Genomic DNA, 22315 nt, shown 5'->3' on the forward strand with positions numbered 1-22315 from the left:
CATTTGTGCCATTGAAAGTAGTTTTTGTGCTGCGTTCATTACCGAGATATAGCGCCTAGTTTTTTGGGGTAATCACGTGACTGTCTTCAAGGAAGTTTAAAGGTACCAACATACTTTTAATTACTGGATGTAGGAATGTGACTACTGGACTGTTGGTTGTCACTTAATCATTTACCCAGAACTTAATTAAGTAAGGTAAACCAAGGTTAACTTTACAATTGCTTTGATCACTGAATCTGGACCCCATGCATCTCAGCAAATATCCCCTTTGCTTTGAAGATGGAAATGTTGACACGAGCTAGGCATTGTGCATTGTCTCTAACATTACAATCACGGGTATTACTGAGAAAATGCAACTTATTTAAGGTCAAATATAAACATTTCTAAATCTATTTCAATAATTCTTGTTTTTGTAATTTAAGTTCAGGTTTAAAAATGATTTTTGTCAGAAGTCAAGTTGATATTCTATATCTTTTCCCTATAGTTCTGGCCTTCCCCAATCCCAGGACAACCGGGACCTTCTCAGGAGTGAGTGAAATCTTAATTAATCTTAAAATGTATATGTGTAATAAATAAAGATAAATGAACGTGGATGGGTGTGTAAAGTCACTCATTATTACCTATATACATACAGTGTTACAAATAAACAGCTCTGCCTTTACTGAACTGTTTGTAAATATAAATAATAATAAATCATTTGCATGTGGTAAATGATTAAACTTAAATGAATGGTGACGATGAAGAGCAAAAGGCATTGGATAGTGTCTTCGTTCTTAGATTTTATGCTAATATCACAACGTTTGGTTTTTTTTTATTTCACACTGCTAGTTCCAGGCACATTGTGTTTTGTAAGGGTATTAATTTGACAAAAGACATCAAAAAACGGAATCTTGATTTCACTTAACTTCTTAAGATAACAGAGTACATTAAATACAGAGCAATGAGGATGTGTTGTAGTGCTGGAATGTTGAAAACTTTGTTTGTTGACTGTAGACTTCAGTACCATACATAGTCAAAAATTTATCACGTTCAGTAGGTATTTGTTCCCATTGATGTACAATCAAATCCACATTGGACAATCCCATGTTGGCGAAGGTTCTACTGTACAGGGTGGACTTTTATTGCATCATAAATGTATATATGGACAGAAAAAAAATAAGCAAAACAAGAATGTTTCAATTCATGGTTTACTTTTTATCTAGTATTATGATTTATACTGTGTGTGAAAGAACTAAGTTCTAAAATCCACTATATTTTTTCCAAGTTTTTGTTTTAGTTAGTGCTTTAGAAAAGAGTCCTCTTTTAAGGACTCTTAATCTTTTAAGCATTTTTAAAATTATTTTATTGTGATACTGTGATGGACTAGTATCACATGTGTATTCTACCTTGCTCCCATTGCTTCCTGGCATAGGTTCTGGCTCCCCCGCATTCCTGTACTGGAATAGATAATAATGGGGTGAACAAATACACAGTATTTTGATTATATATGTACTTTATTTGTTTTGCTGTATTTTCTTAATGAAAACATTAAAGGATTCTAATCATAATAGAACAAGTTCTAGTAGGTAGATGCCTCAGCATGCGTAGGCTGTAAAGAAACGGGTAACGGGTTTATTCCATGCCAAAAGAAAGGAAACACATCATTTCGGCCATGCAGCATTATCAGAAGCAATACTTTTAACTGTCAAACCCAGTTGATACCATAAACATTCTGAGACAAGCGGTGTTTACAGTTAACATGTTTTCTTGATTCAGACTGCAGTTATTCTGAAAAAAATAGACTTAGGGCTGTAAATCTAAAATGTTTCATTTAAGCTAAAGATAATATAAGTGTAAATAACATGGTGTGGTTAAATAATAAACAGAATCCCCTTCACAACTGAGCAGAGGAAAACTTGGGTCTCATCATTCCCTCTGCTCATTAATTTTTGGGTTATAAGTTATAAGCTATAGTTAAGAGATAAAGGATATGATCATCCCATTAATATTCTTCTTTTTCAGCATCAAGCCATTTGCACAGCCTGGATATCCTATTCAAAGCTCAGTGCCACCTCCTATATCAAGTAAGTAAATAAGAAACACAAAACACATTTGATTTCAGTTGACATTATACAGTAGCATAATGGAAAGGATAATGAGATCATGTGACTTATATTACATTTTGACATTTTGAGACCGGATGGTAAAAAAATACCTTAAATTAGAATTACTTTGATGCTGAACTTTAACATTACACCTTGGCTGAGATGACAATTTGTGTTTTACTCCTGTGTGCACTGAATCTGAAATATTCGCTATTAAGCTGAACACAGAATGATTCTTTCAGATAAATCAGTAGAGGAGTTAACTGCAAGAAATTAGCTTAGGCCTTGCAGTAACCTCCCACAAATGACATAAAGTGGCATGGCATGAAAGTGAACATAGGGGTTTGCAGTAGGGGTTGTTTGTTGCGGGAGAAAAAATAATCACAAAGTAACTATTTAAACAGCAAACATAAACATTTATTAGAGTCCATTGTGAACACAGATAACAGCCTTTTTTTCCTTCAAAAAGCCATAACCCAACACTGAACACTCTTTCAATCTTTAACCACGCATTACTTGTGGCAAAGACCACCGCTAGAGTCAGAGCAAGCAATTAGCCTGCGTTCCTGAAAGAGAAACTCCAGGACCTTTTGGAAGATAAAAATCTGTCACTGGCGGATGGTTAATTGTGATCCAGATCCAAATTAATTAAAACTAATTTATGCTAATATTGTTACAAATAGCTGGTTGCTAAAACAGAGTATACCATAAATAGAGCAGGATAATCAGTAATTAAAATAAATTGTCATAACCCCCAACTTATAAAGATCTCGCCAAGAACATACCCCAGTGGTTGGTATAATTAGATGTACCTGTGTTCTTTGTTCTCTGGCACAGTTTTGGTGAAAAGAGTAAAAAATAAGGCATGCTGGGTTAAACAAATATTTATTCATAATGCCGCAACACAAACATACAACTTACTGATGCAGGCACTCAGAATGTGCAAGTGAAATATCATTCAGCATACCAAATTTTACTTTTCACTCGCCAAAGAATAGGCCAATAGGTGGCACTTGAAGTGTTTTAGATGTAGAGTGCCTTGCAAAAGTTTTTCACATTTTATTGTGTTACGACATAGAACCATGATGTATTTAACTGAGAATTTTCGCCACTGATCAACACAGAGTACTCTATAATGTCAAAGTGAAAAAAATCCAGACATTTTACTAAATTAATTAAAAATAAAAAACAAAATAATTGAATGCATAAGTATTCACCCCCTTGCTTTGACAAACCTAAATTACCTCTGAAGTAACCAACTCTCTCCTCCAAGTCACATAATTAGTTGAGGTGTTTCACATTATTTCAGAATAAATACACCTGTGTCTGGGAGCTTCCCCACTTAGTGCATTTCCAAGGAAACACTACACCATGAAGACCAAGGAACATTCTAAGCAGATCCGAGACAAGGTTCTTGAAAAATACTAGTCAGGGCAAGGATATAAGAAAATTTCCAAGGCATTGAAAATACCTCGAAGCACAGTGAAGTCCATCCTTAAAAAAGTGAGAAAATATGGAACAACTGTGAATCTGCCCAGAACTGTCCGTCCTCCAAAACTGAGTGTCCGGGCAAGAAGAGCCGTAGTAAGGGAGGCCACCAAGAGGCCTACGGCAACTCTAAAGGAGTTATAGTCCACCATGACAGAGATGGGAGACGGTGCATGAGACAACAATAAGACGCACACTTTATAAATCTGGCTTGTACGGAAGGGGGGCAAGAAGAAAGCCTTTTTTTAAAAAAGCTCATATCACATCTCAGCTGGAGTTTGCCCAAAGACATGTGAGAGACTCAACAATTTGAAGAAAGATTCTATGGTCTGATGAGACCAAAATTGAACTTTGTTTGTCCCAAACCTAACACAGCACGTCACACTGAGAACACCATCCCTACAGTGAATCATGGTGGTGGCAGCATCATGCTTTGGGGATGGTTCTCTGCGGCAGGGACTGGAAAACTCATAAAGATAGAAGGAAAAATGGATGGAGCTAAGTACTGAAAAATCCTGGAGGAAATCGTGCTGCAATCCGCAAGAGCACTAGGACTTGGAAGACAATTCATCTTCCAACAGTACAATTACCTAAAACATACAGCAAAAGCCACACTGGAATGGCTTAAAACCCTAAATGTTAATGTCCTGGAGTGGCCCAGTCAAAACTCAGACCTCAATTTAATTGTGCATCTACAGAATGACTTAAAAATTGCTGTTGACAAACGATCCCCATCCAACTTGATGGAGCTTAAGCAATTTTGCCAAGAAGAATGGGCATAAATTCCACAGTCAAGATGTGTAACACTGATAGAGACTTACCCAAAGAGACACACAGCTGTAATTGCTGCCAAAGGTGGTCCTACCAAGTATTAACTGGGGGGTGGGGGGCTGAATACTTGAGCATTCAATTATTTTCTGTTTTTTATTTTTGCTTAGTAAAATGTCTGGATTTTTTTTACACTTTGAAATTATAATACTTTGTGTTGATGAGTGGCAAAAAGTCTCAGTTAAATACAACATGGTTCCATGCTGTAACACAGTAAAATGTGAAAACATCCAAGGGAAGTGAATACTTTTACAAGGCACTGTAAGTGAACTGATTGCATACTTTAATCTGTTTTACTTCTGTATTTCTTTAAATCCACTAAATATGGATATGGATGGAACTAAACAAACAGTTTTTTGCTTAAAAAAATATAACTGAAGTATAATAACATCTTTAAATGTCAATAATGCTATTCTCTTTATGAATTATAAATAGTGAAAATTATGATATGCATATATAGCTGATAATGATAGCTAAAGATAAGGTACACAATAGTATTGCACCCTCTGCTTAAAACATTTTTTTCAGCAAAGTCTTTAACTTGGTCCCTTGCTGTGGCTATTTTAGGTTTTTTCTTGTAATGGAAAATGAAACAATGTGGCACGACACAGTGTTACACTGTTCTTCACCTTTTTGTGTGGCAGGGTCCGAGTTCAATCCTAGTCAATAAAAATGCTGTATTGACTAATACAAATGTTGTTCTTTCAACAAATTGTCCTTTATTTTTAAATGATAAAATTTAAAATTTAAAATCTGTAACATGTTTTCTACTGCCCTTTTTTCCTTTTTAGTAGTTGATATAATTATGGTTTTTATAATCATTTGCGTTCACCAAAGTTGTTAGAGAGCTTTCTCCTGTAGCACCAATTTCAACTTAACTTTAATCATGTAACAATGGAGTGGGTGTTGAGTGCATTGGTGGTTACATTGTCTCCTCACAGTGGGGGAAACTGGGTGTGGGCTGCACTCTTATTTGCACTCTTTCTTCCCTTGCAGTACATATGAAAAGGTCTTTATGATGTAAAGCCAGTTACATGTATATCAATTTGCAGTAATATAATGGAACATGAAACTAATGTTCAATAAAACGACTGCTACATCAGCTATAAAGGTTAAATTTAATAAACTAAAAATAACTTTTTTTATCTGACATTTCCCCAATACACATTCCCAATATACTCAGTTCAATTCAACTTTTACAATTCAAGTGAAAAGTATTTCTCATTAGTCTCTCAGGTGCAGTATATATATAGAACAGCAGACAAGACAATAGACAGAAATACAATAACAATGACAGTGTAAACAACGGTATGGTGTCAGTGCAAAATTGTAAAAATCTGTGCAAATACACAGAAAAGTATACAAACAGTACAAAAACAGTGCAAAATAATACAGCGATTATTAAACAGTACAACTAGTACAGTTTTAAGTACTCACTGATGTTGCATTAGCTTAGGAATTCCAATTCCCATAAAACCCACAGGGTGACTTCCTAGTGGCATCTACATGCCCTGGTTACATAAATAATATGTATATGTAAAAAAAATAAAAAGAAAAGAAAAATTTAAAAGGGGGGGGGCGGAGCGGTGGCTCTGTGGTTAAGGATCTGCGCCTGTGGCTGGAAGGTTGCCGGTTTAAATCCCACAGCTGGCAGAGGAATCCTGCTCCATTGGGCTCCTGAGCAAGTCCCTTAACCCCAACTGCTCCAGGGGCGCTGTACAATGGCTGATCCTGCGCTCTGACCCCAAGCCTCTCTCTCTCTCCCTGTCTGTGTGCCTGTCTGTCTCAGGGAAAGCAAGCTGGGGTATGCGAAAAGACAAATTCCTAATGCAAGAAATTGTATAGGGCTAATAAAGTGATCTTATCTTATGTCTATATTGGCATTTGTATTAATTTTCTATTCGCTTTACATTCATGATCTCTTAAGCCCATAGAAGCTACTAGGTACTTCGGACATATCAGATATTAGACTGAGGAAGAGGGGCAAGAGACAGTAACTTCAGCCCCACTTCCCATCTCCCAGACAGACCGAGAAAGCAATTTGGAGGCGTTGATTATGCAGTCATTACAAAGGGTGCAGTGTCGCAAAGATGAGTGCATTTGCAAGAGAAGGCAAGGGCTGTGCAGGGAAAACATTCAACTCTTTTTCTCCTAATTAGAACATAGGAGAATCTCTTTAAATTAAAATTCAAATTATATCGCTATATAAAATAAAGTTTATTATTACATTAAAATATATATTTTTAATTACTTTATCTTTAAAATATAATGACAATATCGGATTCATAGTATAAAACGTTGCAGAGTGATGTCACATCCCAAATAAGAAGACGCTTTATATCGTGTACAAAATGTAGTCAGTGTCATTTCTTGTGCTGTAGCAGAGGTTCATAGGCAGGGGTAACTTTACGGAGCTCAATTCCTGGGTTGCGATCTGTGTGGAGTTTGGGTGTTCTCCCTGTGTTCGCGTGGCTTTTATCCCACAGTCTAAAATCATTCCAGTAGGTTAACTGGCTACTGGGAAAAGACCTTGTGTGAGTGTGAGCTTGTTTGTGTTTGTGTCTGTGCCTGTGTGTGCCTTGCAATTGACTGGCATTCCGTCTAATGTGTATCCTGCCTTGCGTTCATTGCTTGCCTGGATAGGCTCCAGCTCAAAAACAGTTAGAAAATGGATTTGTGTATTTATCATTATAAAAATGTTCCAATTAGAATACAATATGCAAGATATTGTCCTGAAAATTTGTTTACTTAACACATACAAATGTTTTCAAAAATTACTTCACTCTGTATGTGTGATATGGTAGTGTATCCAAAGTTGTTTATTTAGTACATATTGCCGGTAACAAAACATATAATCCAATTTCCTGGTACTTTTCCATGTTTATGTATTTGCTTTACATAAAATAGTTCAGTTAATAGTAAAATAGTAAAGTAGTTCATTCAAACCTTTTTTAATGCATGGCTTGAAAGACGTGTTGAAACTTCTTCTTTTAGTTACCTAGTTGTTTAAAAAGGATATAATGAGAAACTGCTCAGATTACATCTTGAGTTTAAAAAAAATATGGTCAGAGCTATGAAGTATTATGACATACTAGTCTTTTTTAAAAATGTAATTGTCTGCTTATGTTCCTTTTTAAAGACTAACATGGAAAATATTGTCATTTTTGGAGACATTAAATGTTAATATAATTTTCATATACAAGTAAAATTTTAAAGCATAGAAAATACTGGTATTTTAAATGTTGTGTTGTTATCCTCTCATCCAGCAATGCAGTACCTGAACTGTCCAGACTGTAAAACACTACTTTTAATGGCACAAACGGAACACTAATGAATGCAGGGGGTCAAACTTCACGGAGCTAATTCCCAACTGGATAAAGTTTGATCTTTCTGAAACCAAAAATCCAGACTTTTGTCAACATATTTACTAAAGTCATCCAGTTGAGTAATCTCACTTTATGAAAGAGTACCTTGCTGCTTATTCAGCCTTTACACCCTCAGTAATCAAAACACTACACCCACTAGGCACATCATGATCTCTTGCGCAGGTATGAAATATTGGTAATAACTTACAGTACCAGTCAAAAGTTTGAGTACACCTCCTTAAAACCAAGTTTTTTGTGACTACCAGGAAGAATTGCTGCAAAGCATTCTTAAGAGTGCAGAATAAGAGGCTTACCTGGGCCAAAAAACACAAAACTGAACCTTTGAGGTCAGCTTCATGCAACCTCCTCTGAACAGTTGATGTTGAAACATATGTACTTCTAGTTGCATTGAGTTCAGCTTATATTTCAGGGGCTGTTGGTCGCAGTTTCGCAGACTTGTGATTCTAATTAATGGATTCTCTTATTCTGAGGTTACATTTGGCCTGCCTGACCTTTTTCGGTCCTCATGAGTGCCAATGTCTTCATATCATTTGATAATCTCGGCCACAGCAGTTACTGACACTTGCAAAGTTCTTGCAATTTGTCTTAAAGATTGACCTTCATTTCTTAAGTAATTATTTTTTCGTTTTTTTCGTTGCTTGATGAGCAAATTGTGCCATGTTCATTCAGGACTTACAAACTTTTGCCCATGCTCCCTATATTTATAGTAATCGTGGACCCTCACCTGTTTACCAATAATTCGTGTCAAAAGGTAAATGAAGTACCATGCTAGTAAACTGTGAGAACATCTAACAAAGACAATTTTAAAATATTTTAAATTTAATTCTTTTAGTTTTACAATGTTATTCACATTTCTGACTTGTAACTAAACTGGGCTTCAGACTGAAATCTGTTTGCTTTGGGTGTTAATTATATTGAAAATTAAAAATGAGCATTTTCAATGCAGTTCACTTACGATTATAAGTCCACATATGTAATTAAATATTAAGTGTTTACAAGTTTATACAGTTTAAAGCACATATAATCATGAAAAACCTGGTTTCAAGCTGGTGTATTCAGACTTTTGACTGGTACTGTATGTTTTAAAAGATTTCAGATTTATTTTAAAATTTGTATTTGTTGTAACTGTTAATAAAATGGTAAATATTATTCTTCAGCTTATTGAGTAACTTTTAGAGTAATGTTAGTAACAGTAATTTTAGTTAGTTTATCTACTGTTTATTGCATAACATTGTGAGTCATACACATGTATTGTACCAGTGATGTGCTTGTTGGGTGTATACAGGTTTTTTCTTAGCATTTCCACATTGGAAATAAAATATGCAACTCCTGTGTTGATGTTGTTGGCTTTATAATAACTTGAATATGTGCTTTTATTTCTTAATGGCATAGTTTACCATACATATTTTTAAGTCACATTGTTACACTGTATGTCTACGTCAGTGCCCTGGTGTCACAAGGACATTTTAAAAATCACACATTGGACTTTATCCCAATCAGGATTTGTTATCTCCTAATTAGGATGTCATACTACTCTTATATAGGATAGGCTTCATCAAACCCATATTTATACATACAATAAGCCTTTGTTGCTGTGGCAAGAAGTTACTTTTCAAAAGTATGTTGCATACACACACAATTGCTTCTGTACCTAACAATTGTCATATCAACATGCAATTAATGATTAACAATTGACGTGTTTTGAAATTAAACGATATTGATAAAAACTGCTGAATGAAAACTTGCACAGACTTTCTGAGAAACACTAAAAAAAGCATATAAATCAAAAACATTGTCATTATTATTGTGGAGTTGTTGTGGTTTCCTTAAGAAAAAAAATATATAGGGGAGACTTGTACAGTACCATTTCCAATGTAATTTACAGTACACAACCATATACTGTAAGTTACTGTAATGGACTGTAAGTCACTACTAACGTCTTTTTGTTTTTTGTGTGCTTATGTTTAAATATGATATGTTTTTGAAGCCACTATATATTATATTTTTAGCAACCAATCTAAAATAAAATTCTGGTTTCTTATTACTATTTATACACAATTAATAACAGTTCTGTATACTATAGATAATTAAAAAAAAAGAAAAATTAAAGATACTGTACTGTATGATTAGCGCAGGAAAGCACTAATACAGATATAAAGATAAGTATAAAGATTTATTTATACATATGGGACAAACACAGCTGACACATACATTAAGGATTCATTATACCACCTCGTGTTACAAAGTAGTGCAGTCCTGCATCAGATTATTTGAAAAAATAAAAACGATGTAGGGCTGTACCTTTCGTCATACAACTGCAGATGTCGCCGTACAGCACATTACACCTCGAGCTTTCTGAGTGGCTTCATCTTTACAAGTTATATTACTTACAAACAAGGCATCTCAAAGACCTACGTCCTGACCAAACAGAAAACCCCAAGACTGGAAGGAACTGGTAAGTTGGGGTAAACTTTGTCAAGTTCCAGCAGTTTCTCTCTGTCTTGAAAACCTGAACAGTGTAACTATCATTTGCCTGAGGGTGTCCATTTGCTCTGGGTTTAGGCACTGAACTTCTGTGGGCTAGTTCAAGTTCCAAATACTATAGTGATTCAGGAAAATGAGCTTTTGAAAATATTTAAAATGTTTCTTATAGACTTAGTTGTATGGAAGTTTATTAGTGCCACGGAGAAAAAAAAACTAATTTATATGAGATTATATAATTTTTATATGGGAAAAGTATCTCATTTATATGAGGAAATTATTCCATTTAAACACAATAGTTAATTTGTGTACAATGTTGCCCACTATCTTAATACTGTATATTGCATTGTACTGTATATGAAATAATATTGTCCTGTGCAAAGTAGCATTGACTTTAACAACAGTAGAATATCGTCACACTTGATAAAAAATGGAGAATGTGTTCTGTTGTACATGTACAACACCGTGAAAGTGAGCATTCCTAGGTTAAACACATTATTTCCATCATTTCTATGACAAGTAGAAATTACACGGCTTTCCAAACGTATGATCTTCTTGAATTAAAGCTGACTGTCAAGTTATTCTTCTTATTACTATTCTTTCAAAATTGTTTCTCACCAACTTTTGCAAGCAATGAAGGATCAAAGTATTTGTCTTATAAGAAAACTGTTTTTTTCTATGTTGATTACTAACATATCACTCAAGAGTACAGAACCCTAATGCATGAGATTTCAACCAAAAATTGAGATTGCATGCTGTTTGTATTGATAGTTTATTTTAGTCACATACAAAAAATACATTTCATAGAATTGTGCGTCTCTACAACAATTTCAAAATTTTACATTCATTATTTTTTTGATCAACCTAGACTTGATGCAAATGCATGAGATTTTCAGACTGAGGGAATTGGGATTTGGTCAGAATGCTTGAGGCTTGATAGTTACAAGGCTTGTTAGATACAATTACATAAACGATATTGCGGTCTATTACTATTGTAGGAGTTTGTGTAAATTTACTGACACAATATTTAGTTGTAACAGTAAATTGTATGAGTTTACTTTGCTTATTAGGAAGCAGTTAGCAGAACAACAAGGACTCTTTACAAGGATTTACGACACACAGAATACATTTATTGATACATAAAATAAATGTGTACATAAAAACATTCAAAATATCAAATTTGTAGCAAGTATACAGAAAATATACATAAACAATGATACTATATTGCTTACACTAACTTCCTAATTAGTCTAATTAAAATTATCAACATTCAGGAACTCTAACTATGTCTATTTAAATCAATTAAATAGATATTAACACATTATTATAACAGTTTTATTCTTGAGTGGGTAAATATTGAATTACACTCATCCACGACTGTGAATTTGCACAATGGGGGAACAGCTCACAGATGTCTGGACTGTCCTGGAAAAGATTCTATGCAAAAGATAAGCTCATCTCCCTCACTTGCTCACATGCAAAGACCACTAGGTCAGCCTGTGGCTGAGATCACCTAGAGAGACCTCTTTGGGTACATTCCTGAGACAGGCAACAGGCTGTTTGGTCCAGGCACACATACTGTAGATCACTAGAAATACTTAATATAACTTAATTCTACAATAATAGGCCTTGTCCCTACACGACTAAACAGTATTTCACTATGGATTCTTGTGTACATATTTTATTGGTATTTATGTATTTGTTTGGCCAGGTGGCACAAACTTTTCACTTTCTAACTGCCTAAAAATACAAATTCACCTTTGTACAGCAGAGGTGAATGGCAAAAGGAAGAGAGAGGTTTTGTTACCCATGTTACAGTGTCATCAGACTGAGGAGTTTTTGACCCCCTATCATCTTTTAGCCAGTTTAAATCCCATTGGAAAACAGTCAATTTTTTAGAATAAATACATTTATTAATCAAATTAGTTTTTAGTCCAGTAGTTTTCATCTTTAATTTGTATTGTTGTTTTCTGTTTTGTTGCTTTTTATATATTACACATTTTTATTTGTATTTAAGCACTTTGAGTTGCACCAACATGAATACTTCTACATTTATATTAGTAGTAGTAAGATACTACTGTAGGAATTGGACTCTGGTCTCTGAGTAATGGAATCCTAGGGAGGTTTACAGGTACTGTACATTCCAGTAAATTACCATATCCACATAAGCACTTTAGATTTAAGATTTAAAGTCAGTCCTGCTGCCCTTCCTAGATGAGTTCCACATTTGTGTGCAAAATGACATGTGACATTTAGACTACAGTGGATTCTTGAATGTCTGTGCATGTCTTCCTTCTCCCCAGCCTATGAGCCCCTGGCCCCTCCGCTTCCCCCCGCGGCCACGGCGGTGCCAGTGTGGCAGGACCGCACCATCGCCTCCTCCAAACTGCGTATGCTGGAGTACTCTGCTTTCATGGAGGTGCAGAGAGACCCTGACACGGTAACTTCCCTCCGTCATGCTCTTCCCCCTGTGTCCCATTCCTAGTACACAGTGGTTTGGCTAGTTACATTGATCCCAAGTATCTGATGTAGCTGTTTCATGAAAGTAGTCAAATTTCAAGCTGCCAGGTCAGAATAAGTAAATATTTTCACATGTGCCTAGGTAGCAGATAGTAGTTAATGTGGCTGTTGTCTGCAAAACATCTGTGATGCTTGTAAGAGGCAATCTTGTAGTAAGGTTGAAATTGAGTTACAAAGCGTGCATATCATTTGACCACAGACCACCATAAACCTTGCTAGACAAGATCTTAATTATTGTCATTCATGTCTTGCTGCATCTGCCTATTGCCTTCCCACACACTATTAGAATTCAGTCATCTCTTATATTCTTAGACAGGATCTTGCTATTAATGCATTACCAAGATACAGTACTTAGTTTGAATCTGGTCTAATGAACACCCCAAGATCTGAGCTTTCACATTTCCCCATAGGCAGAAGGGAATCCAGCCACCTTATGATACCAGTACCCTTTCTTGCTTTTAATATTATCTGTTATGGCACAATTATGTACTAGTTCCTTTATTTTTTGTGGGATTCAGTTGGAGAAGCTGAACCAATTATATGCAATTGTGTTTTCTTTGCACATTATAGTACAGCAAACACCTGTTTGTCCATATCGGGCAGACTAACCCCTCATACAGCGATCCACTGCTGGAGGCAGTGGATATCCGACAGATATACGACAAGTTCCCTGAGAAGAAAGGAGGACTGAAGGAGCTGTATGACAAAGGCCCACAAAATGCCTTCTTCCTTGTCAAGTTCTGGGTAAGGGGAATCAGATAAACAGCTTTCACTGCAATAACCAGTACCATGTATTGTCTTTACTATTATATGTTTCTGATTTTGAAAACTAAAGGTAAATAAGAAATATTACAAAATATGAGAACATTCTGTATATATCATGGTCTTCTGATTATTTGCAACTTCTATTTTTCCTGGTGGATTACAGAAGGAATAACATCCTTACTGTTGAAAAGTACTTCTCTTATTTTATATCTTACATATATTCCCTTTTAATTTACACTTTTGTCCTCGAGTCACTATTTCAAAATGAATTCTGAATTAGTCCATGTTTGGTTCTGATTTTGTCTTTCAGCATTTTAAATGCTTATTCAAAGTATTTTTTTATTTTTATTGAAGAATTGCATGTTGTGAGAGCATTCATTGTAATTCATTTGAGATCCAGGAATTTATGTGGGCAGCATGGTGGTGCTGTGGTTAGTAGCTAGCCCTGCTGCCTTGCAGTGCTGAGGCTCTGGGTTCATTTCCTGGGTTCCTGTCTGCATGGAGTTTGTACGTTGTCATGGAAATATAACTATCAAGGAAGCCACAAGAGAGAGTTCTCACCTGAGTAAGGTCTTTATTTCAATATTGCAATATTGGGAGCCCTGCTGCCACTTTACAAAGTGCAACCAGAGACTCAATTTGTTACAAGCAGTACAGGGTTTTTATAAGACGTTGCGCTGTAAAAAAGCTCAGTGCTTTGTCCCTTCAAAAACTCCCCCTTTCCCTAAGACAAAACAGATTACATCATAGAGCGAGAGAAGAAGCACTAGATTTGTTATTCAAAGCTAATCAGTTACTTTCAGCTAATTCTAACGACCCAGACAGCATATATTGTTTTGGTACATTGTCTTCTAAAGTAACCTAAACAGTGTACTTTGTTGATGCACTGTTTTCTAAAATTCTGCACGTACTGTAGCACAGCAATTACATCCTTGAAATATATTATCTAAAAGCACCAATATATTTTTTGCAAAGCTCTCTACATTTTAAGAATCAATTTACTTATTAGATTTCCACTTCAACGTACAACCCGCGTTCTTGTGGGTTTTCTCTGCGTGCTCTAGCTTCCTCCCACAGTCCAAAGACATACTGGTAGGTTAATTGGCTGTGGAGAAATAGGCTCTGGTGTGAGCGTGTGAATTTGTCTCTGTGTTATCCCTGCGGTGGACTGGCATCCCATCCAGGGTGTATGCTGCCTTGTCCAAATTGTATAATTTTAAAACTCTTCCCAACACATTTATTTTGCAATTCCATGACACATTAGAAACAATATGATTTTAATGTATAATTCTTATTATAATATTATAGTTTTAATCTTTAATGTTGCCATTGTGTTATATAAAACAATTTCAGTCTAAATAATATTTTCAGGTGACACGGTGGTACAGTGGTTAGCATTGCTGCCTCCCAGCGCTGGAGCCCCGGATTAAATTCCTGACCTCCAGTCATTCTACCTCCGGGATGCGTGTAGTTTGTACATTGTCCCCTTGTTTGTGTGGGTTTCCTCCCGGTGCTCTGGTTTCCTCCCACAATCCAAAAACATGCTGGTTGGTTAATTGGCTTCTGGGAAAATTGACCTAGGTGTGTGTTCAATCTGTGTCTGTGTGTCTGTCCTGGAATGGACTGGCGTACCATCCAAGGTTTATCTTGCCTGTTATTTACAGGGATAGTCCCTGGCTCCCTGTGTCCCTGAATTGGTAGAAGTGGTTAGAAAATGGATAATATTTTCAAATGGTCAGCAGTACTGCTCCTTCTATCATTTTTGAGCAGGGATGGTGGTGACTAAGTAATGCACTATGTTGAGTTTGTGTTAGATGTAACACTGTACCAAAAAAAGTAAGATGCTTTATTTTCAGTTTATACAAGTCACCTTTAGAAGTGGCTGGGATATTGTTGATCTATGGACATTTTCTTCCTTCTCAGCCAAAGAACTCTGTAACTTTCAAATATGCCATTGGCTTCATGATGGCATCCTAAACCAGATTCCTCCTTGCCTGGCTTCTCAGTTTGTATTGACAGCCAGATCCAGGCAATTTCTGGGTGCCTTCTACATCTTAATCATTGGATTCACCACACTGAATCTAGAATGTTTTTCATAGCCTTATTCTGATCTGTGCCTTTATACAACCTTATCCTTGAATTGTTTTGGAAGCTTTTTGGTCTTTGTGGTTGACTCTTTGCTTGATATTCACAGCCTGACTAAGGAACCTTACAGAGACAGGTGTATTTATTCTGAAATCATGTGAACAATTGTTATTGCTCACAGACATAGACCACTTAAATAATTAGCTCATTAAGGTACATTAAGGTAATTTTGTATTTGTTTTTGCTGTGAATGTGTAGAGTAGGTAGTATAAATAACAGATTTTAATTGCTGCTTCAAAGTGTCATGACTGCAAGCTTTAAAGCAACAAAATGGGATCATTGTTCTAATTGCTGAAAAGTATATCACAACACCTGAGCTATATCTGTCACTACTTGCTTTGTCTATAGTATGTTACTTAAACAGGACATTCCTTTTCTTAATCTTTTAACTATCTCCTAGAATACTATTGCCATGCAGATGATCTAGTTTTGTTCTAATTATCTATAACCTAGCATATAATAAGTAAGACATGTTTGTCTATAATATTGTACAGTTCTGTAACCCTTTAATGGATGGGTGCTACATTATCAGCTTTCAGGTCATTGAGTATTACCCCTGTCTTAAGATATTGCTGGAAGAGTTTTGCTAATGACCTATGGATTATTTCTTTAATGTTAGTTGGTATATTACCATCATACATCTACTGAAAATCCTTACCCCATCTTGGTCCCAGGAGCAGTCCTTGGAAAATGACTTTTCTTGTACCATTGTATGACACAAATACCTCTGACACAACGTTTCAGCCGTGGAGCCTTCTTCAGGTGTCAAGGACGGTGAAAGGTGGAAGGCTCCACAGCCGAAATGTTGTGTTTTCTTTCTTCTTTTTTTCAGCATGGAATAAACCTATTACTTGTTCCTAAATCAGTTAAAGTGAGCCATGTACAGTATGTAGGAGAAGGAGGTCTTTGCTGGAAATCTATTTTAAGCTGACTCACTGCACAATGGTAGTTCCAACTCATCACGGTGTCCAACCAAAGTCAGTCCAGCAGGGCCACCACTTATCTCGGTGAACACAGGACCTCCTTTAGCTTTGAAAGTGATGGGCACTTCAGTTCAGTCCTCAGCTCTCACACATTGACAGAAGTGGATTGTAAAGTTGAAGATTGAATTACACCCGGAAAGCAGGTGTTCTGACGGAGTGTGTTGCCTGCAGGCGGACTTGAACAGCAGTGTGCAGGATGGCCCTGGCTCCTTCTATGGCGTCAGCAGCCAGTACAGCAGTGCAGAGAACATGACCATCACCGTCTCCACTAAGGTCTGTTCCTTCGGCAAGCAGGTTGTTGAGAAGGTCGAGGTAAGTCTGCTTGTCCTTGAGGAAAACTCCTTGTTCCCCCTTTACTATACCTGTCCATTGCATTAGTTACCACCCTTCTTTTTAAATTCCTTTAGACCTAGGTCTGAGCAAAGGTGTTGACAAATCAGAGGTTTCTCTACTCATGAAAAGGCAGAAGTTAATCAAAGCCCACAACAAATTCCACATTTAAAGAAGATGACTGAGACAACTGACAACTTAAAATATTGTATGCCTGTTATTTTCTTAATTGTCATGAGGTGATAATTGACATTAGTAACAAAACACACTTTGTGCAGAGAGCTGCAAAAAATTAATGCATCAGGTTTAATCACACATAATAAACCTTTCACCCCACTAGCCTTTAATAAGATTTAGTTTTCTGAAATATTACTTCACTGTTTTCTGTACTCATAGAACCATAGCTCCATTTTATAGTTACTTAGTTTTTGGCACTTTAGAAATTAAATGATGTGTGCACAATGGCTTTGCATGTTGCTTACAGACGGAGTATGCCCGCATGGAAGGTGGGAGATATGTGTACCGAATTCATCGCTCTCCCATGTGCGAATATATGATCAACTTCATCCACAAACTCAAGCATCTGCCAGAAAAGTACATGATGAACAGTGTGCTGGAAAACTTCACTATTTTACAGGTAATTCTAAGAAAACTAGGTATCCATTTCAGCAGAAAATACTGCTCTTTTAAAATATTCCCCTTAAGTGTACTTAAATTAGATTATTTTTTAGGTAAACCCAGGGACATTAGTTCTGAATTCTCTCTGTAGGCTTCAGTTTTGTAGAGAGAAGGACAATCATTTGCTTAAACTGTATAGTCTTATTTATTTATGAGTGGGTTGCAGCTGTGAGTAGACACTGGGATTTTGGCCTTTTAATTAAAAATTAAAAAGGAGGAGGGATGACTTGGAAATTGAATTCAAAAGAAAAAAGCAGTACCATACAGGAAATATATTCACAGCAGTGGTCTCAGCCAACTTTTAGCCTGTGTAACCTTTTTTGCCTTTTGTAGTACTTGTCTTTTACTTACCATTTTCTTTTTAAGTGGCAAGTGAAAGACATTTATTCTTTACTGCAATACTGTAGTTTGCTTTGAAGATGTAAAAGTAAAAGAATGAACACCAAAGAATCATTTTTTGTTTTTTGGTTATAGAATGATGCTTAGTTTTTTGCACTTTAAGGATTATGACTCAAAATAAAGCCATTTAATTACAAACCTCATTGTTTTTCTTTCCTTCAGGTTGTGACAAACAGGGACACCCAAGAAACATTGCTTTGCATAGCATTTGTGTTTGAAGTCTCAACGAGTGAACATGGGGCTCAATATCATGTCTACCGGCTTGTCAAGGACTAAGAGGTCCTTGTGAGAAGTGGGTGCTGTCCTTGTGCTGCCTGACAAAAAATTTATAAAGCCAAAAAGAAAAAAAATACAGAAAAGTGAAACTTACAAAAAATCTTTTATAGCACGGTGGGTATTTTCTATTACCATAACAAATTTTGTAAAATAGGAATTTATGAAGTTTAAAAAAACAAAACTATGCACTACTTTGTGTAAGGGCAAATTGTTTTTTATATTTAAATGTTTTTTTAATAAGCAGGTTGCATCAGTAATTTTCCTTAAAACATATATATTTTCAGGGATGTTGTTAATCTTTTTTTCTGTGCTAAGGGAAGACGGAATAAGGTGGTATAAGAATTAAAGAATGTGTTGGAGTTTCAAAAGCCTTCCTTACAAATTGGACCTAGTGCCACTCAAGTCAAGAGGCCTGTGGTTAAACAGAACAGGTGCAGAAGTTGAAGAGGCTCAAGTAAAGTGAATGGCCTTCAAAAGAGCATGTAAAGAGGGGATATATATGTTGTTTGCCTTCAGCTTCAGTAGAGAAGGCTCACAAATTTAAGTGTGGAATGGTACGTGGATAGGTGAAGCAGTATAGTAGTACCCTTTTCTAAATATTCTGTGAATGCTCATTTTGGAGCACCTTTCAACACTGATGACTACCTCTTCTCTGCTAAAATTTAGTTTTAGAAAACAAAACAACAGAAATTTGATTAATACAAGTAATTGCCTAGTATTAAGATTCTGGATTTCTGAATGCTCTCATCGGCCACATCATTTAAACAAAGCAGGAGCTGAAGATTATGAGCCTTTGTCAAATTTAACTGAAACACATTAAAGCAAATGGGCTTCTGTACATAGTTCAGCCTTTCCTTTTTGGGAATTGGCTGTAGAAAATTACAAAAGGGTTTTAATTATTGTTTGTTTGCTGTATTTCTTTTTAATAAGTACAATGCAGATTAAATTTGTGCCTAATATTTCTACCTCCTGGTGCATTCTTTTTTCAAAAAGGCTAGAGAGCAGTTTGGAAAGCTAGGATTGGGTAGCATTTGTAACCTCTGACCCAGAGAGTCCCAGCACTTATTGGTTTCATTTAGACTGTAACACAGTTACCATTACCTTGTGTATTTTTTACTTTCAAACATTAAGTTTTTTTTAATTCTATCTTTATAGAAGGGGGTACTGTATATTTCAACCCAGACTAAAGTAAAATATTTTTAAGCTGCCATTACATGGACTTATCAATTTAATATAAAGCTTGTAAGCTGTGGGAGGACATGTTACATAGGAATAGTCTGTGGGTGTCTTTGTATCTTTTATCAAATGCTCAGAAATAGCATAGACAGCACAGAGACAATGGCTTTTGTTTGTTTTTTTGTGTGTGGGAATATCAATGCTTGTACATGAAGAAGCACTGATGTTTATCAATCTTTTTTCAGTTTCTAAGATATATTTATATTTTAGAAAATGACATCATTGAGAAATAGCATTTTAAAGAAGCCCTATATGATGCTATTTCAGTGCAAAAATGTGATATAATGCATAAAAGAGCATTTTGGGCTTCACTTGATCTTTATTTTTTTAAATACATACAACTCTTACAGATTGTTCTGTAGTAGATGCTTCTGTGGAAAATCCTATCTTTAGATTCACAGTGTCAGTCATTTCCAGGTTTTATATGTTGCTTTATTGTAAGTTGGGCTTTTCCTTAAGTCAATTCAAACAACAGAATGTACAACTCAGGAACTGAAAACTCACATCTGGGAAAGTTTCCTGTGTTTGCTTCTGTAAAAATATCTGTACACATTATGTGTGCATTCTGAATGAGAATCTGTGAATTACGTGGTGCCAGGTTCAGTGTCCAGTGTTTGGTAAACCAAAAAAGTAATCTAAATTAAATTTCTGTGTGTAAATTATAGCAGCTCATATTACATTTGGTGCCCTTTGCCTTGACCAAATAGATTTTTTCTTCCTAACAGTGGACAAGTGTGCAATGAAAGCCTACTAAGGCCATGCACACAATAAAAGAAAGAAATGGGATCACAGTTGGCGTCTCTGTAGTACATCTGTATTTAGGTACAAGTAAATGTGCTTTGTAGTGAAGTAAATGAAATACAAAAGGCATCAAACACGACTTAGATTTGCCCAGGCTGTGAGTGTCCTAAAACCACAGTACTTTTCCTTTCCTTAGTTTCTGATGTTGTCAAGTAGCAATATTAATTGTAACTCTTAGCTGCCTGTTTTGGTCTCCGCTGTTGTCACTGTGCTGTATTGTGACTGTTAATTGTTATTTAAGGGGGTGGGTTGTGGGTGTTAGATTGGGGGAAGTGATTAAGGTTACCCTTTTTGAGCAGCAGTTGGTGAGAGAGGGAAACTACATTTCCTGCATGTGTTGCGTAAATAGTGGAGGAAGACCTGAGCAGAGGACTGAAGATCTGATGCTGGAATGATAACGACACTAGTCAATCTGAAGGGCCTGGGAACATAACTGACAATGTCTGTGAAACACAGTTCTTAGGACTTTTATTTTCATGTGCCTACTGATGCAGTGCCTTTCTTGGATGGCTTTTTTGTATTTGATTTTTTTTAGCCTTTTTTGGAGACTTTCAGTGGGAGCTTCTGTATTGACAAGCTAAAGCTTCCTTTGGAAATGGTGTGTGCTGATGTTTTTGATATCAAATGAGGTATGTTTAATGTATTTTAAATGGGGGAGGAGGGGAACTTTTTCTAATGTGGTGATGCAGTCTGGCCTTGGTTCCCAATTGTGCAGTGTATTCTTGTATATTCTGTTGTCTACAATGTGAGGGGTTGTATCATATAATCAGTGTATTATGTATAATCTACCAATAAAAACGCATGGTGCCTCTGGAGCCATTTTCTTCTAGAAACACAGGAAGCATTTGTTAATTGCACATTTATTGCCTTTAGATCAGACTGAGGACATTTTTACACCTACAGCACTCTTTTGAAGGAGTGCTCATGTTTGAGTGGGTGGTGAAGTTGAGTCTTTTTTGCATCTATGCTGTCTAACCCTTTATACTGTATATTCATATGAAAAAAGTGACCTGATTCAGAAGGTGGCCTCTGAAGAGAAGTGAAAATGGAAAACTCAAAAGAAGATTTTATAAATGTTTCATTTATCAATAATAATAGCATGACTGTGGAATCAATTATTAAGTACTTCAAGTGCCTCCATGATTACTCCAGGTTGTAAAACAGAATTTAACATAAGGTAATTATGTACTATTATCTATCCATTTTCTAACCCTTTCTAACAGGGTAGCCATAGTCTATCCTGGCAAGTAAAGGGCACAAGGCAGGATATGCCCTGCATGGGATGCCAGTCCATCCCAGGGCAAATAGACAGACATGCACATATTCACATCTGGCCCAATATCCCCAGAAGCCAATTAACCTACCAGTATATCTTTTGACTGTGGGTGGAATCCAGATCAACCAGAAGAGACCCATGTGTACAAGGTGAGAACATACAGTATAAACTCCAAACAGCATATCAGGTCAGGAATTGAGCCCAGGGCGCAGCGGTGCAAGGCAGCAAAGCTAACAACTGCACCACTGTGCTCCCTAGTAACAGCACAACTACACCCCACACAAATTTATATAATAACACATATGTACAAATCTATGCATTTCAGAGGTCTAAGTCCTGCTGATTCAGAATTCTACCCCTGTAATCAGAAATTCCTCGAAATTTCTGCAAGCTGTCAATGTTCAGTTTACTTAGCCAGAATCTGGTTTGCAAGACTGATCAGAACTAGATCTTCTCATATTACACAATTTTAAAGGAAAGGGAGTATGTTAATGATGTTACTTCTTTCTGTGTTCTCCTATTTTTCTGTCCCTGTGTCGTCTTTCTCTGTATGCTGTTCTATGGCTGTACTAAGGTACTGATGATTGTCAATTAAGTAACCAAAGTCACCAGAAACCCCCTCTTATCATTTAAGATTAC

The 22315-nt window shown here is 36.1% G+C and overlaps 1 protein-coding gene across 7 annotated transcripts in view; it reads left to right on the forward strand.

Moving 5' to 3' along the window:
- tead3a (TEA domain family member 3 a) overlaps positions 1-21232 on the forward strand; it is a 96210-nt gene extending 74978 nt beyond the window's left edge. For all 7 annotated transcript variants that reach the window (XM_088920809.1, XM_088920811.1, XM_088920806.1 and 4 more), the window contains 7 exons: positions 485-528; positions 2002-2063; positions 12571-12707; positions 13358-13531; positions 16852-16992; positions 17495-17647; positions 18250-21232. In XM_088920809.1, the coding sequence (XP_088776935.1) occupies positions 485-528; positions 2002-2063; positions 12571-12707; positions 13358-13531; positions 16852-16992; positions 17495-17647; positions 18250-18363 (825 nt within the window). In that variant the 3' untranslated portion in view covers positions 18364-21232. The remainder of the gene's footprint in view (positions 1-484; positions 529-2001; positions 2064-12570; positions 12708-13357; positions 13532-16851; positions 16993-17494; positions 17648-18249) is intronic.
- Positions 21233-22315: the final 1083 nt, after the last annotated feature.

The sequence above is a fragment of the Atractosteus spatula genome, chromosome 7, assembly GCF_055471065.1.
Source record: "Atractosteus spatula isolate fAtrSpa1 chromosome 7, fAtrSpa1.hap1, whole genome shotgun sequence".
NCBI lineage: Eukaryota > Metazoa > Chordata > Actinopteri > Semionotiformes > Lepisosteidae > Atractosteus > Atractosteus spatula.